The sequence below is a fragment of the Erithacus rubecula genome, assembly GCF_903797595.1.
Source record: "Erithacus rubecula genome assembly, chromosome: 9".
Classification (NCBI taxonomy): domain Eukaryota; kingdom Metazoa; phylum Chordata; class Aves; order Passeriformes; family Muscicapidae; genus Erithacus; species Erithacus rubecula.
In genome coordinates, this window is record NC_136660.1 from 5,899,601 (window position 1) to 5,917,284 (window position 17,684).

Genomic DNA, 17,684 nt, shown 5'->3' on the forward strand with positions numbered 1-17,684 from the left:
CCAGAATGTCCTCACAGGGACAGGGAAAGAGCTGCCTGCAGCCCCTGCAGCCCCTGCAGCCAGAGGGTCTGAGTGCAGGGGTGGGACAGCCCTTGTGGTGAAAACAGACCCCTATCAGCAACCTCGGTGAGAGATACCTCTTTTCCCCTAAAAAGTCAATGACAAAACATTTGGCTGTTTTAAGGGACCAAGAGGAATGCCTGAGCTCTGATCCCAAGAGAAGTCTTGTCTTTTTTACCCTGTTGCTTTTTAAAAGGATAGATCTTACAGCACTGGTTCACTGTAGGCAAGGGAAATAAAAAGGGAAACCTTCAGCAACAATCAGTTGGTGAGGATAGTCAGGAGCAGGAGGCAGCTCTCCTGGGCACTAGTGACACAGTCCCAGCAAAGAGGGGAGAGGAATAACCCAAACTTAAAGATCTCAGCTCGTTTTCCACAATGGGACTATAAAATACACTGAGGAAATGAAGCAGTGTGTTCCTGAAGTCTGATTTCCCTGGATTGCATTGTACAATGAAGGGGTTATGAAAAGAAGCCTCACGTGCTCTTGTGCAGAACACAATAGCAATGGAGTTATTTGCATTTGTCTGAAGTACAAAACTAGCACGGATTTTATCAGCAAAGACAAAATATGCTGGAGCTCAATTTTCTACCCAAAGAATTTTCGTTCCTTAAGAAATGGCTCTTTCATCCTTTAGATGACAACTTTCCTCACAGCCCACTGGGAGTGCTGGTGGGTAATGAGAATGGCTTACTGCTGAAAGGTGTGAACAGTGCTGCTCTAAGAGAATTCAAAGACACTTCATTTTAAGTAAACTGGAAATTAGAGACATTACAAACACAGCTGTTGATTTAGCTGCACAGCCCAGTGAAGCAAGCTCAGGCACTCTTGATCCTAGGGCTCAGCAGGGGAGATGAACAACTTCAGTCTTTTCCCTTTAGTGCAGATTTACTGAATGAAAAAGAGTCAAAGGAAGCGTGGTGGGCACAGAGCAATTTCCCCAGATCACTCTACCGAAACCACTACAAGAGTCTGTTTTGCCCGTATTCATCATTTCTGCATCTAAAGGCAAACATGCATTTTGTTCGGTAGGTCCACAAAGTCCTTGCAATGCTCAGTCCCTATGCTCAGAACAAACTTACAGATACCATTTTACATTGCCTGTGGGGTGCAGGTCTCCTGGCAGGACTCCAAAATCTGGCTGACTCCCTGGGAGCTCTGAGTTACATCTATATTGCAGAAAGCTGAACAAACTAGGGGCATTCTCTTCCATGTTAACAAAATCCTGAAGAACAAGGTGGAGATTCCCAGCATCACTGGGCAATCTGAGGGAAAAGATCTTACTTGGTCCTTACTCATTGGTGTTCCTCCTGCAAAACTGAATGGCACACCTTCCACTGTGCAGGACTCTTCTGGGGCAACTCAGCTCCCAGCAAGGAAAAGGGGCTTGTCCCCTTGTTTTGAGTCTGTCTCTACTCCTGGATGTCAAGCAATGAGACTGCCCAGCACACTGGGCAGCACACAGCAGGAACACATTCTGCTGGGACAAACTCCTGGGTGAAAGGAAGAATATAGGTGGGAAAACAATTCCCCACCAGGAGAGAGATCATCTGCTTGCACGTGCTTAAAGGCATTGCCCGACCGTCCAGCACTTTGCACTCCAGGACTCCTGCTGACTCTAATGCTTGCTGGCCAGTAAGTTGCTGAGGCTGAAACCCCAGAAATTTTGAAAATAAATGCATGTTCTCAGATGTTTTGAAAGGACAGCTAAGGATCTGTTTTAATGCTAAACAATTACATTCCTCTGCCATCTGATACTTTTTAAATTTTGGGGAGGGGGAAAGCTTTCTGAATTTTCAATAGTTCCTTTGTTAAAGCATCTGTTACTCACATAATTGAAAAGATGTTTGTTCAGTGGTATGCTTGAGAGTACAGTTATTTAATCTTAATGATAAAGCCCTGAGGGCAGAAAATCCTAAGTAGAAACCTCTTGTTATTTATCAAAAAGAAAAAAACCCCAAACCAAAAACCTAGGAAAATAAAGAGAGAACTGAGACACCTCATCTATCTTCAGGCTTAAATTTGTGCTTGATGGAAAACTATGGAGACAATTTGCAACTTGCAAAGTTTTCTGGGAGTCTGGGACCAGCTAAAGTGTGAGGGGGGCAGGGAAGTGGGGTGAAGACAAAAATAAAACAAGAGAAAACTGTTGCTTGGTAAGTTGTTTTTTTTTTTTTTGGGTCAAACAAAGAGCTAGTTGTAGTTTACAGCATGACATAACATTTGATTAATTTTTGCCTGGGGATGTTTTCACACTTAACAGCACAAATGAAAACCTTCTATTAATTACAATGTGTATAAAAAGATAACCATAAGCAATTTCATGCAGATGCTATACTAGTCTGCTACTTTTTGCTCCCTCTTAACGGCTGGCTGTTTTTTCCTGCAAAATTCCACTGACATGCTTACATGTTATGAAAGTTATCCAAATGCTTTAGAAAACCAAACAGCATTTGCATGGAACACAGGGCTCTCCTGCATATTGAATTACTGCACAATATCCTCAGGGTAGACAGACTTTATGGCTGTTAAAGGGAAACCGTATAAGGAACCTATTTTGACCTGCCTTGTATTTCTGATCATATACAATTTTTATGTGAGAGATTTAGAAAGAAAAATGGCAGAATGGGCTCTGAACTGTACAAGACACTGCATCTCCTGAAGTTTAGTACCCTGGTAGATGTGCAGGGTTCTCTGCAAGTGCCCAGGGGCCACACTCACAGCCAGAATAAAGGTCACTGTCTGAAGAGTGGACACAAACACCCTGCCCTATTGTGAAAATCATCTCACCTACCTGCTCCTCCTCAAGTTCCAGGTGGCTGTGTTTTTGCAGAATACTTCCCCACTCAGCTGCCTTAATTTTGTGATAGCACAAGGCCTAACAGGTCCCTGTCCAGCTGTGTCTAACCAGGACAGATCTGTTTCCAAAATGCTAGTAACTTGTGAGGTCCAGCACAGGAGACATGCTGCTGAAGAGCAGGACTTGGGCCATGGGGTTCTCTGGGTCCATCCTTGCTGGACACCCCAAGAGAGCCCAGCCTCCTGAAGCACTGGAGGAGGCCAGTCTCTGGTACCATCCAGCTGCCTGCCATGATGCCTTCCAACAGCAACATGTCTGTCCACCAGAGAAGCCAAGGAGAGCTACTGCATGCCATTGCACACACCACAATTCCCCAGCACATGCGTGTTTGTGTACAGCTTGAGCACAGTACTTGCTCTGGAGGAAACCAAGATGAATCACAGCCAGACTTGGAGACCTAAAAAGGCCCCAACACGTAATCACTAGTATTTCTGTTTTGTTCAATGTATTTCATTGGGAACTTTTTTTACCTTGCCAAGTAGCAGGTTGAGTTTTTTTGGTTTGGGGTTTCTTTTTGTCTCTTATTTTTTGGGGGGAGGGGAGGATGAGGGAGCAGTGATGTAATATTTACAAAAAATCCCTAACAACATCCCCAGCACTGCAGAAACACAGCCTACTGCTCATGCCAGAAAGTTAAAGCAGCCGATCATGTGTTTCGTGAAAAAGCGAAAAGAAACCTCAAACTCTGCATGCAAAAACCACATCTGCATTATTAGGGGAAGACAGCATGGAGCAGAGTGCTTCACAGAAAAGTAGCTGTTTCTGAGGGTTTCTTGATAAGAGAGAAAGAGATGTAGGGTACTGACAAGGGCGCTAAGAGTTTCATGGGAACGGTGCAGGCTGAATCAGCTCATAGCAACCACACATGCCTCTGGCTTTCTGTGATCATGAAAGAGAAGTGCATTAGAGGAATTTCTTCATTAATAAATGAAGAAAGTAATGACCAAAACAACACCTTATAAGCTCTGTATGGTCCAGGTTGTGCACACAGCATCAGTCCCACGATGGGAAAACATTAATGCTTTTTTATATTGGTAATTATCTGTAACATGAGCAATTAAGTACAGTACTAACAGACTATAGCCAAGAGGCTGGTATTAATATTAAAAACTGACAGAGATGAATAGGTTTGGAAGGAAAACTAGGCTGACAAAGACATTTTTATGAAGTGCTTGGGCCTATTTGGAATAACCCAATCAGAGACAGGTCTAGACCAGCCATGACAATAACATATTCCTTGGTATTGTATGATGCCTGCTATGCTTTAAATAAAAACACCCATTGCTTCTACTCAGAAACCTGCACTTTCATTATTATACTCCTTAATAAAGCAGAAGTAAACACTGGAAGCCTTGCCTTATTCTAAAATGAAAACAATTACTAGAAACATGAACTGTATTAATGATAAATGAATCAAGTTGAAAATGCACACAAAACCTTTCTTTCCCTTTTACCAGAGAAATAAAGAAAACACTGCCCCAGCTGAAGAACTCTACCTACCTATAGCACACCAGCAGTTACCACCACAAGCCCTGCTCCAAACAGTGGGGTGCAGAACAATACACTCCCCAAGATCTTTAAAATCTGGCTTTGTTCCAGCTTTTGCCATCCTCTGTACCATGAATCTGCAGCCACATGGTAGCTTTGCAGAGGTTATAAACATCTTTAGAGAAAGCAGTATTTCTTCACTGGATTTGGCTGACAGAGAGACAGTTTTGCCTTCTCCAATGCTTGTATTTTTTTGTTTGGTTTTTGTTGCTTGTTTGTTTGGTTGTTGTTAATGGAGTTTTTTTTCCTCTCTCTCTTTTTGGCCTTCGAAATTGTGTATAAAAATTCTACCTTACAAAGTGGAACAGGAGAGAGCAGGAAGGAGGGATGGCAATGCCTGAATTGGGACATACATTACCTTCCACTCTTCAGCAACCTAAGGATGTCACTGAAAGGTGGCTGCCACCTGAACAGCCTCAATACATTAAAGCTGATGCAAACAGCCAGTAGCTTCTCTTGGGAGAGAGATGCCCTTGAGTTGCCCAGTTGCAGAAATGAGTGGTAAGGCTAAGTCAAACAGCAGCAGGGCCAGTGAAGTCAGGGAACTGCCTGTTCTCCAGTATGGAAGGAAAGGCCAGTGGGATTCAGAAAGGAAAAATCAGAAGATTTACTCAGCATTTGTTTTCCAGTTTAATTCAATTTTCAGTTTAGCTGTACAGCTGTAGAGTTTCAAGTTTGAAAATGTATGTGTGTCCTGAATCATGAGTGTGTGTATTCTTGCACTACAGTTCTAGTTTTAGATTAAATGTCATTTGAGCTCTTTGCCTATAAATGAGCATTACGTTTACAGGTGCTGTAGTTAGAATTACCAGCTGAAACAAACCATGACAATTTAATTTACTTTATTTCAAGTCTGAGGCTTAATACAGCTTTCCTGTGGTGGAAAAAAGCATTTAACACTAGAAAAGTAGAGACGGGATGAGTTACTGAGTTTTTTTCTATACATGTTTTGGTTTTTCAGACCAGATTTAATGGAGAGCATTTCAGGAAAGCTCAGGGCTAACCTAAAAGTCCTCCAAGATTTTTTTCCCAAATGCCATCTTTTGATAGTCTGCCAGGGATGAGGAAAATTATGTGCTGCCTCATATCAGACCTAACCCAGAACTACATGACAGACTGGCATCCATAAACTCAGATTTGAGTTCCTCAGTGTATTAAGACAAATCTAACCATAAACTAGAACACTCTTTCCTCAGACCAGGTCAACTCAAGCAGAACTGCTTTTGGATAGCCTGGAAAGGCTTTTCAATCTGGAAGGCATCAGGAGTCTGCTCAGGTTTTCCAGTGAGCACAATGGGTTTTGTGGTACTTCAGAGCATACCCAGGAAACTGCTGAATCAGTCACACACAAGTCTCTATGTATGGGAGTGCAGTGCAAGGCTTTTTGCATATAAAAAACCCCAAACCACTAGCACTGAACATTGTCAGGAAAGCAGAAGAGAGAGATGGGTTCATGGAGTATTTGTGAATGGCTCATTAATTTTTCTGCAACTACAAGAGATGTGTTCTCTCTGTGACTCTAGGCTTTCAGCAATGCTCCCTCTGCAGCCCAAACCCATAGAGACCTAATACTTCTGTGTGCCTGGGTCTCCTCTGTCAAATAACATCCCACATAGAACATCTGGCAAGGGAAAAGCCAGACTGCCAGTTGGAAACCCATCAGCTGGCTTGGGTGCAAGAGGAAACTCTGAGACTCCCAGGGCTATAATGATGGGGGTGGAAGAGCTGAATACCCACAATCTGATGAGTGAATAAAACAATCTATAACATTTTTCTGCAACATGAAGGCAGGGAAAAGCCCCATCTGACATGCACAGCAACTCACTCACTTCACTCAGTTACTTGGCTCAATATCCAGAAAGCTTCTAACATTTATAATGGCATTCATTATATGCAACTCCTCTGTGCATCCAAGCCCTTCTGCTGGAGATGCCCCCTGTAAATGAGCATGATCAAATCTCCTACCCTTCATGAGGATGGCAGTATGTCTCTTTGAGAGGCCAACAGATCAGGCACTAAGATAAGGAGAGAATCTGCCCACTCAACACAGCTCTGCTGTACTATCTTCTGCACAGGCAAATACAAGGCTCCTTCCTGAGCCCAGCAAAGTGACTTGTTTATGCCCAGGAACAAGAGACTGAATTTCACTTATCTGAGCTGAAAATTGCTGAGCTTTCATTCACATTCACTTGTATTAAAAAAAAAAAAAAAACACCAAAAAAAACCCCCAAAAAACCCCAAAAAACACAAACCTAGAAAAAAAGAAACAAAGATAAAAGAAAAAAGAAAAGGAAAGAAAAAGCTCCAAGAGTTGTTTCTAAAAACCAAATCAAAACAACATTCCAGCTCCAGTATTTTATTCAATGTGCGCTGGCTTCACAAGCCCTGGAAGTTATTATCTACATGGGAAGAATAAGAATTCAACAGTTCTGACTAGCAACAATGGCTGCAGAGAGTGTTTGGCAGCAGCTCACAGGCAGGGAGGAGGGAAGGAATGCCACGAAGAAGAGGAATGCTCAGCACGACCTACAACATTAACAGCACCCTGCATTATGGGACACCCCAATATTTTGATCAAAGTAACAATTTGCTTAATTGGTATTCCTAAAAAATGACAGAGGAAAAATTAGCTGCTATTTCTTATTTTCCTTGAGTATGTTTACCTCAATTTTTCAGCTTCTTTACTGGAAAGATATTGCAAAAATTAAGATCTATACCAAAGAAAAATCAGATGCTTTAATTTATTTAGTCACTGGAGACAGACACTCTGGTTTAAATTACAATGGATTATCTGACTAAACTTGGGAAATATTTACTAAATCTTTAAGAAGACTCGATCTTTTTCTCTAATTCTTTCTAAAACGCTTTGAAAGCTTTTCAAATTAATTTTTTCATTATTAAACAAGCATTTCAGATTTGTTATCTTACCTTTCATAATGTCTGCGAGTACATGTAGCAGCACTTGTGCTTCCAGGGTTGCCACCTAATTCATCATAAATATGTTTCCATTGTCGTCGGGCTGTTATCTGTAAAAATGGCAATGGAAAATTTAATCTTGCATCTTTACAGATTCTACAGCATTTGAGTTCACAAAAACAAATGCACGTATGACACTTTCAGAACAGCATGTACTGCAAACACTATAAAATACCCTACAGAATATATAGAATACACAGAGCTTTGGGGGACATTTTTTTTTTTTTTGTAAGTTAACACTGTCTATTTTCTTTCTCTCTAAAATGGAGTGATCTGACTGATTCATTATCAAGTCACAAGCAGTACAGACTCACAAAAGAGAATCTCAATCAATACCGGGTCATTAAGCAAGAGAAGTTATGCAGACAAATCCCACGGTGAATTATGAAAACGAAGCTCAAACCATACTCAGCACAAATAATGATTACATAGTTATTTTAACTGAATTAGAGAAAATAAATCTGCTGCAAAACTCAAATCCACCACAGAATTCTGTAGATACAAAAAACCATAGTCTGTAACTATGTATGTTACAAGCTGTTTATTTTTATCCATTTATATCTGAAAAATATATAGATCAAATACTAGTGAAATCCTAACATACTCCAATGTTAATATCTGAGTTGTGTACTTCACTGGACCGTGATGATGAAAAGAAACATCTTGTAACATATTGAGTTTCAAACCATGGTTCTGTTTCTTTTTTTTTTTTTTTTTTTTTTTCTGTACAGAAATCAGGATTATACAGAATAACAGATGGAAGACCTGGCAAAAGGATTGTTGCTCAATACCACTTCATTATTTTATATATTCTGCTATATTTAAAACAGGAAGAGAAACAGTAATAGGAAAAGCACAACGTATCACCCCTGTTTGCCTGCAGCTCATAAAGAAGGCCAGTAGAAAACTGTGGGGGCAATTTGGAGAGAATTTTGTCATTTGTAGTGGAATGTTGTGGATTTTAATGTATTCAGCCCTGGAGGCTTCTCTGGAGTTACCCACAGAGCAGTCAATGGCATTTACTGAGGAGCTAAAGGCAGCAATCAGAAGAGAACAAATATTACAACTCGGAATCGTAGGCCTGTAATTTTAATCTAAACAAGAGGAGATAGCTACCATCATTAAATATTACAGAGTAAGAGGTGTTTCTGTTTTGCTTAATATAAAGGGAAAATCCTTTTTTTGCAGAAATTATTCTCCAAAGCCAAAAGCATGGCTGGAGTCTTATAATTTGATAACAATTTCTTAAAATTTATTGCTTGCAGAGTTCTCCAGAAAACAGCAGTAGCTTTAACTCACTATTAGCACCTGAGCATAATTTGCATATATAGACACTTCAGGGGGAAAAAAAAAGTTTTATCGTAGACCTTATATAAAGCTAAATGAACTGACTTCATTCACTAATTTTATTTTCCATCTTTTATAATAAATCCAAAGATTACCAGCACAAGGATTCAAGCAATTCAAGGATAAATTCCGCACAAGCAAATTATTTAAATATAAACAAACACTCATCTAATGGTAAGGTTCATCCTAAGTCTGTTTTGTTTCAGTTCTTATGCTGTCTCTTCCCCAGGATATCCACACTTCTTATTATTACTACTAAAGTGCTTGAAGAACCAGAGTCCTAATGAGCCATAAAGAACATCACATCCTGAGAATATGAATGGATGCTCCTTATGCAACTCAAAAAATCAAATAAGAGTTGGACCAAGTATCCTGCTGTGAAGGAATGCCTGCATGGGAAGCTACCTCTGCCTCCCACATTCCAACAGTCCTCAGGACCAGAACAGAAGACAGTCCTTGCCATCTTGGAGCTCCCAAAAAATCATAGATCCCTTGAGGACTGCTGCAAGCAAACCTCTGTCTGGCTCATGAATGGGGGAATGAAGGTGCATGAAGCTGCTCTGGGGTCTGTCTGTCTGCCCTCTGACAAGCACAACCTGGCTGGGCTTGCAAGGCTGTCCAGAACTTAAAGTCTTGGCTAAGAAGAGTGATGCTGTGCAGAAACTTTAAATGAAAGCCAAGGATTAGTTAGCAGGAGGACTACTGTAAATCCCCCTTATAAACATCCTGATGTGACTAAGAAGCATGGTCTCCATTTTCAAAAGGAAAACTTTAGAGCCTTAGTCTCATATACTAGTAAATATAACTAAGGGAAAACGTGAATCCCTTTGAAGTCCACGGATCATTTTTGATATATCTTTCTTCTAAACTGCTTAGAATAATAGTATTTTCACAAACATTTGCCCAGCTTTATCCAGTTCTACATCTGCAATGGACCAGAGCTCCTTGGCAGTTAACTGAGTTGTGCCCTCTAACAGAGGGAATTTAAATTTGACATTCCCTGAAACAATTGTTATTCTAACAAAGCCTAAGGTTGAGTTTTCCCCTGCTCTGGAAAGTTTATTTTTTATGCTTCATAAACTTCAAAGGACTAAAGGAACTGATTAATTATATCCTTAAACAATCTGAACATAAAGCTTCACTGAGGAAACTCCACTGCTGTCATGCAGGGCAGGACTGCTCAAGCTGGATAACCCTGCTGACCATATCCAAACTGAGGACTGTCTTCCTTTCTCATACAAGCTCTTCCCAACCACCTCAGTGATCAAACTTCCCAAGGAGTCAGGACAGGGTAATGCTTGGCAATGCTTTGCTTATGGTTGTGGTCGCTACCAAAAATGTCTGCCTCTGCTGCTTTAATTTTCTGATTTGTTTTTCCTTATTCCTAATAGCAATCACATCATTTCCAGTGCCTGCCATGTTTCTGGAAGTGCAGGATGGTCCAGGCTCACCCATTAACTGAGGTGATTTCACAGGCCAGTGTCATCTCTGACACCTTCACATTACAATGCAGGCTTTAGTTTTAAAGTGGCCCTCTGGTTGCAGAAGCCTCCTGCAATTTGCTCCAACCTACAGCTTCAAAATCCTTATGCTGGGCCCACTGGAAGCCAGCACCTTTGAAAACCTCTGTGACATCTTTCCCAACCAGGAGAAATCAGAATTAAGCAAAGAGATTGGTCTGTCCAGGGACATAAGAGCAGAACTGACCTGGTTCCTATAATACAGTATTATGCAGTGACTGGTAGTCAAGAAAAAAACAAATAAAAGCAATGATCTTATCTACAAAAACAGAAAACTGTTTACAAACATGCTTTTAATGGTGTCTGATGCTTTGAGAAATCTTATGGTCTTCTGCACTGCAATCCTAGCTCCCAGGTCCCTTCCTTGTGAAAGGCTTCATGCTTATTTCCTGCTGCAAACATAATGGGGGATTTTCTGGTCATAGTCCATGATGTTCACAGCTCTCTTCAGAGCTCTGGGTATTAGTTCTGTAGGAAAAACCCAGTTAACTTTGTATTCCACTGATATACCAGTTTCTTTGGGCCTGCCCTGACACACGACTTATGTATATGTCAATTGCTAATTTTTATAAACTAAAGCACTTTATTGTTGCTTCCAGGAGGGAGCAGCTAAATGGGATCCCACTAACCTTTGGCAAAACCTAAGCTGCTACATACTGAAGGTTAAGCTCCACCTAATTTTCTTTTTATCCTTTATCTTTCTAATACATCTCTAGGTAGAGTCCATTCAGCAGCACAGCCTTCTGCAAACATGCCAAGACACTCCTTTTATGTTGGCCCAAAAGGAAAAATGCTACTTCATAATTTGCCAAGAACAACTCTTTAGGTAAGTCCTGGAAACTTCCCTTCTATGAACTTCTGCACCTTTTACTCACTTGACTTAGGGTGATTGAGAAATTCCAGGCAATGGCTGTTAAATGCCAATGCAGCTGAGCCCCCTACAACATGGCATTTCTTCATACTTCATCCAGTGATTTGGGGACATTGTAGATCATTCATATTGTGAAGGTCTGCTATAGAGAGTGCTTTCCAATGCACTCTCCTATTATTAGCATCAAAGATGCTTATCCACATATCTCTGTTTAAGAGAAATATGATTCTACCAACTACACAGAGACAGCTTCATTTCTTGTAATCTTAAACCAGTTTCTATGGATTGTTGTTTTTATTAGGCCTGTATTATGTTCAAGAACAAGTACAAGGGAATGTGGTATTACACAGTTATAGATGATAACTAACTAAGAATTAGTAATCAAATGGATGAGAAATGACTCTCATAAGTACTCTAAATGGAGAGCGCTTAAATATGACACACAATCATGACTATTAGATATCCCATATGTACATCCCACATGCAAAGGTAATGCCCTCTGTCAAGCTTCACTGGATCCATTCCCCCAGGGGAAAAGTCAGATGGCTAAGAAAGTTGTTCTCTGCCTCTCAAATTCAATCCCTGCCTGTTTTCAGTCACTTTTAGATCCTTAACTGACAGGACAGGACTCAAAAATATTGCAAAAATCTATATATCTGTGCAGAAGATGAAAAACACTGCACATGACCCATGCCTGTTTCTCAATAATGTTTTTTGAACTGCATCAAAATGTCTATATATGAACAAAGTGGACAAGGCAGTGGATAAAATAAAAATGGGCAGATGGTAATTCTTCTGCCAAATAAAATGATGTAAAGTTTGCAACTGCTTTAACTGGGAACGTTTCTATGCTTGCAAAAAAATTGTCATCTGACCACTTTAAGTTTCCATATGTCACTTCAAGCAATCTTTTATCTGTTTCCTGTTCATAAAATGGCTGTTACATATTGAAGTCAAGTATCTACTTTAAAATATTATTTTCTTTACAATACTTTCAAGAGAAAAGATCTATTTCTATCTCAATGCACAAACTAGAAACCTGTGAGATTTTAAAACCAATTAAAGATGATGAAACCCTTGTAATGATTTGCTCAAGTCAGATGGAAGTGGCCATAGAGATAAATGTGTATTAAATAGGGCAGGTTTGAGAAAGTGTTGCAGTTCACAACTTCTTCTGTCAATAGATGGTGGCATTGTGTGTGGGACTGGTGGATTCTGCTCAACATTGAATTAAAGCACTCACTTGAAATTTCTGCATCTAAGTAGACCAGCCTAAGATCCTGGAACAGATAACTGAGGTTCATGTCACCCCTACCATCCACTGACTTGTGAAAAATGAAACAAAACCACAAAGCTTCTCAGCAGTGTTTGCCATTATAAAATATATACAAGCTAATGCAGTTGGCAAACTCAACACATAAAATAATAAAACCCAGGGTGTGCACAGGTCAAAGTATTGCAACAGCTATCAATATAATACTCAGGGAAATTAAAACAAAGGCAGATTCATATTGAGGATGAGACTTTTAACAAAATAGAATGAGGTCAGGAAACTTCATTCTCCACATACAACTTAAATTGCATCACAACAGTCGTCCCAACCTCAGCTAGCCTGCAAAGAGCACAGATGCCACTCACATCATAGAAACAGGATCAGGCCCATCATTTCAGACACAGTCACTCTCCAACAAAAGCTGGGCTCACAGCTATGTCAGAGGGTGTGAGCTGTGCTTGCCTTGCCATTTACTTATCAGGAAGCAATTGCTTAGTTTACTCTCTATGAAGAATAAGCACTGCTGGTACATTTTCATTCAAGGTGATAAATGCCCCTACATGACAGAGAATATCTGTCACTGAGAGAAGGACAGGAGCTTTGAGACAAGTGTGGACTGAAGTTACTCTGGCTGACATTCCCATGTTTGTGATCCTTTCCTCAGATCCTGTCCTGTTTCTCAAACCTGGCTCTGTGGCCTTGTGGTCACAAATTCACAACCCTATTCTTGCTCTTTCTCAGGTACAGAGGCTCACCAGCTCCACCTTTCCTTCTGGCACTAAAACTCAGGTCTCTCCAGCAAGCCCCCACTCTGGCATCCCTGCTTCTGTACTTGGTCCCCCCAAGTAAGCCTGAACATTGCAACATTGCTGTGAAAATGGTTTGCCTTCCTGAGTACTCTGAACATGCCACTCACCCTTCAATCTCCCTCCTGGCCTTCCCTGGTGCTCTGGATCAAGTTCAAGATTTTAGCCGCCAATTTCAATGCACTTTACAACTCAAGCAATTAGTGTTTGCTCATAATTGCTGTAACGATCTGTCTATGGTAGCTATTCATTCATACATACCCATGAGCATGCCTACACACACCCCTGTGCAGAAGCATGGTATGTGCTGATTAATGAAAGATAGAGCAACGATGAAAGCCAAATCAATCATATATTTTTTTAAAAGAATGTTAGATTTCACGTTTCACAAAATCCCAGGCACACCCACGCTAACCAGCCCAGGTTGCTGATGTACAGAACAATGTGCTTTATTGTATGGAAGGAAAACACTGAGTTTTGCATTTTGGTTAAAATGACTTTCAGTTTCTTGATAGAGCATTTTTTCTTGTCATTTCTCTACAGCACAGATATGTCCCAGATTACTTGGTAAACAAAGCAAAAATAATTTCTTTTATCCAACTGTGGCAGGAACTGAACAACTTAATCTGATCATTGTGTGCGAAGGAAGTATTTCCAGTGACGACATCTTACTATGTCAATTTTTTTTTTATTGCAGATGTCATTTTGATGTGCCATATTAATGCAGCTCTTTCTTCTCATTTCAAGATTTTAATCTAAGTTTGTTGCTCTAATATTTTATTAGTTCAAAATACATGCTGTAAAATCCGTGGCCATCAAATTTTCCTGTGAGCTAAAAATAAACTGCTCTTGTCAGATATGGTTAGCTGATAAAAAGTGTCAGAGACTTTTCTGAATTACTTTGATAACTTCCTGTTTATGTGGTACTGACCCTTGTCTAATAAAGACCTTTTACACTTGGAATAGGAGAAGATTCTGCAACATACTATTCCTTAATGGACAATGCTGATTACTTTTGAAAGCCTTTAATACATTTCCCATATTAGACATGAACAGATGTCAGGGATGTTGCCAAGTGAAATTTCTTTTATGCAATCTTGGCTTGTTGTACAATAATAGCCCTTTCTCAACATGGGAAAAAATTACAGACCTAACTAATTTCCTTGACAGAGAAGAGTTACATATGTTTTCCACTTAGAGTTTTTACAACAAGTTTACAATTTTGCCAGATCTGGAACTAATTGGGACGATTTCCAAAAATGGCCCAATAAACCCACAATGAGTACAGCTAGCCTAAAATGCAGCAAATGATTGTTTGCTTTTACATTTTTTTTCTAAGAGGGAAAAGTTAGATTGCACAATTATTTCATTTAAGTTACTTAAACACTTACTGTTTCATATCCTCCCAGTTTTTGAGCAGCTTGAAACATAGTCCAAAGGTTAACTGTTAGAGGGACAATAAGTATTTAGATAAGCATTGCATTAGCCAACATATTTCAAAGAAATGTAAATTAAACAGTTTTAAAAAAAAGAAAAATAGAGAAAAAAAAGCTCGCAGCCCCTGAAAAAGCTCCTGTGAAACATTTTCCAATGAGGTATTTACATAATCTGAAGAGTAAATATTAGCCCATACTATATATTTTTAAAATTACGTATAAGAGAACACACTTACAGATTCCTTAACAGGACTGGAAAAATACACTGAGACAAAGGTAATGGGCTCATTTGACTTTGCTGATAAGAGACACAGTATAATAACTGTAGCATGTTTCCATAACTTTGATAATAAAAATTACTCACTGGGAAGAATGTTGCTTTTAATTATTTGTTTAATACTAGCTTCATTAGCAAACAAGCAGGACCCACACACTGGCTCACAGATCAGGCCTATTGATTAGAAAATATCCAATATTTATTGCAGCTCAGATAATGGGCTCCATAATCAATGAACAATAAGTTACATTCTAGCAGGCCCTGTGTGAATGAACCCAGATGGAGCATGAATGAGCATTACTGGAATAATTATGCTGTGGCTGGTTATGTCTTGCCTGTGGCTGTGGGGTCAGAGGCAACTCAATTCAAAAGATGTTTTGGGAGAGAGTTGTCATTTCCTGCAGAACTTCTCTCCTTTCACATGCTTATCATCCAGGCTTCCTGTCCCATGGGGCCACTGCTTGCTGCTGTCTTTTTAATTTTATTTTATTTTAGCTAATTTAATTGTTAGAAAGAAAAATCCATGCCAGCCCTATCAAAGGTGTATGCACAATTCCACCAACAGTGATTCCCCACAGACACACTACAAATAATTGAGTAATGCTGGGGGTTCTCCTTCTCCACGGAGGGATGCTCTGCTGTACTGGACATCCTGCCTCTTCCCAACAACCTGTTTATATTGGCAAAGTTTGCACAAGCCTTGCTCAACAAATACAGAGCCCCTGCAAACATTTCTGCTCTTCTCAGCATACTTACTCTTGGTATTTAAGTATTTGCTGGATCAGGCCCCTACTCCATAATCAATGTCAGGCAAGTTTCAATCTATTTCAGCTAAATATTAGCAGTGGACTCTATCCCCAGTGGGCAACTTTGGAAATAATACTTTAGCTTGTCTTTTAAGCCCACCCTGTCTCCATGCTTGACAGACTGCAGAATAATATGGTGGGGGGTGAGGGAGAAAAAAAAATTCTTTAACACAAAATGTTCTGAAAGCTTCATTGAACCTTGCACTGCTTCAAAGCTATCAAAAGCTTTGCTTAGGCCTTGATTTAATCTGAATCAATGCATAATGCAACGAAGCTGTTCATAGTACATTAATTTCACTCCTATTTCAAGCAGCCAGTTTTCAGACAAACACTGTAATCATTCAGAGTTATATAAGTTTATAATGGCTGCTGGAGGCCTGTTGCAATCAGTGCCAATTGCTATTAGGTATGTAAATTGTTATGCAAAACATACAGGTTTGACATTCTTCATCAAAATAGCAAATGGTTTTAATCTAGGATATAAATTAGAGTAAATAATATTTCAATCCATGGCATTTTCCCTTTAAGGAAATAAAGTATCATACAATCTATAGATAAGGAGGAGAAATATCCCCATTTACAGCTTTTGTTGGTAACTGTGAAAGATCCACATTGTGCTGCAATATTTATGCAAAATTCAGTTTCAACTGTATCTTCTCCACATACAATTAATTTACAGATTGTGGCACTACGTACTGTACATGCCAAAGTAATTCTAAAGACTGCATTCTGTATTAAGCAGATACAGTCTGGTTTTATTCTTCAAAGTCAGTAATTTATTAACTATAAACACATTTTGGGACTTAAAAATATTATTCCTTTTGTGCCCTTCTTGACCACCTTTAAATGTCTTCCTTTAATATTTCTCCTTTCATAAAGAACATCTGGGCACAATAAAGATACGTCATATTATTAACTCAGAAGAAAAGCATTACAGACGCTGCAGATTTACAAAACAGAAAACTAGAGAGTTTTTAACATGCCTATTTCTAGTCATAATCAGCGGATTTAAGCCTATAAATATCTGGCAGAAACTACCCCAGAAGGAAGAGATGCAAATCTAGGCATAAAACAGTGAAATGCCTGGACTGGAAAATGTGTAGAGATAAACATGGTCCCTCCCCATCCATAAGGTTTTAAAAATAGGCTTTGTGTGCAATTCTTTCTCCAGAGAAGCCAAACCATTCTAAAATGTCAAAAAGAAAGTGAGAAAAAGGATACTTACTCTGCTTAAAACCTAAATAGGGTATTCGTTCAATTGGTGTTTTCCTCTCTTTCATATATTTATAAAGAGCCACAAGGAAAGCCTGCTCATCAGCTCTGCATTCTTCACCTATGGCAATCTTTGATTTATCCTCACTTGAGCCTTTCTTACAGTTGCTGTTGTTACTCTTGGGTTTGGGCAAAGCTGACTTAGCCTCACATTTTACCTGGGAAAAGAAAAGATGTCATATCAGATCTGGGTAATCTTTAATTTTCACTTAAGGAATAAATATCCTCTCCTAGAAGAATGGACTCTCAAAAAAAAAAAAAAAAATGAAGGCCAAACCATGCGACTGTGTTTGAGGGGAAACAAAGGAAGCTATTTATAGAGCTAAACGTCTTGTTCTGAATCTTAGTCACAACATTTTTAAACAGCCACATCTTTAAATCATTTTAACTCACTGGTAAGGCTCTCCACATCTGCATTTTTATGACTACACATTGCTATGTCACAGCTTCTATCTCTAACGTACACTTGCCATTAGCAAGTCTAATAATATTGACACTGAGCATTGTCAACTCCCATAGACAACCCTGGGAGCAGAGGGTGCTCAGCCCCTTCCAGGAATGCTCAGCAGCCAGCTCTGAAATGACACATTTTTCTCTCTTTTGGCCTACCAAAATAGATGCAAACCTTGGC

At 39.6% G+C, this 17,684-nt stretch overlaps 1 protein-coding gene across 5 annotated transcripts in view; it reads right to left on the reverse strand.

Moving 5' to 3' along the window:
- Nucleotides 1-17,684, reverse strand: part of ARID5B (AT-rich interaction domain 5B) — a 113,121-nt gene that overhangs the window by 14,697 nt on the left and 80,740 nt on the right. For 3 of the 5 annotated variants that reach the window (XM_079312720.1, XM_079312723.1, XM_079312719.1), the window contains 3 exons: nt 17,007-17,211; nt 14,654-14,706; nt 7,398-7,495 (listed from right to left, as the gene is read on the reverse strand). In XM_079312720.1, the coding sequence (XP_079168846.1) occupies nt 7,398-7,495; nt 14,654-14,706; nt 17,007-17,211 (356 nt within the window). The remainder of the gene's footprint in view (nt 1-7,397; nt 7,496-14,653; nt 14,707-17,006; nt 17,212-17,684) is intronic. The other 2 variants (XM_079312722.1, XM_079312721.1) reach the window with 1 other exon arrangement.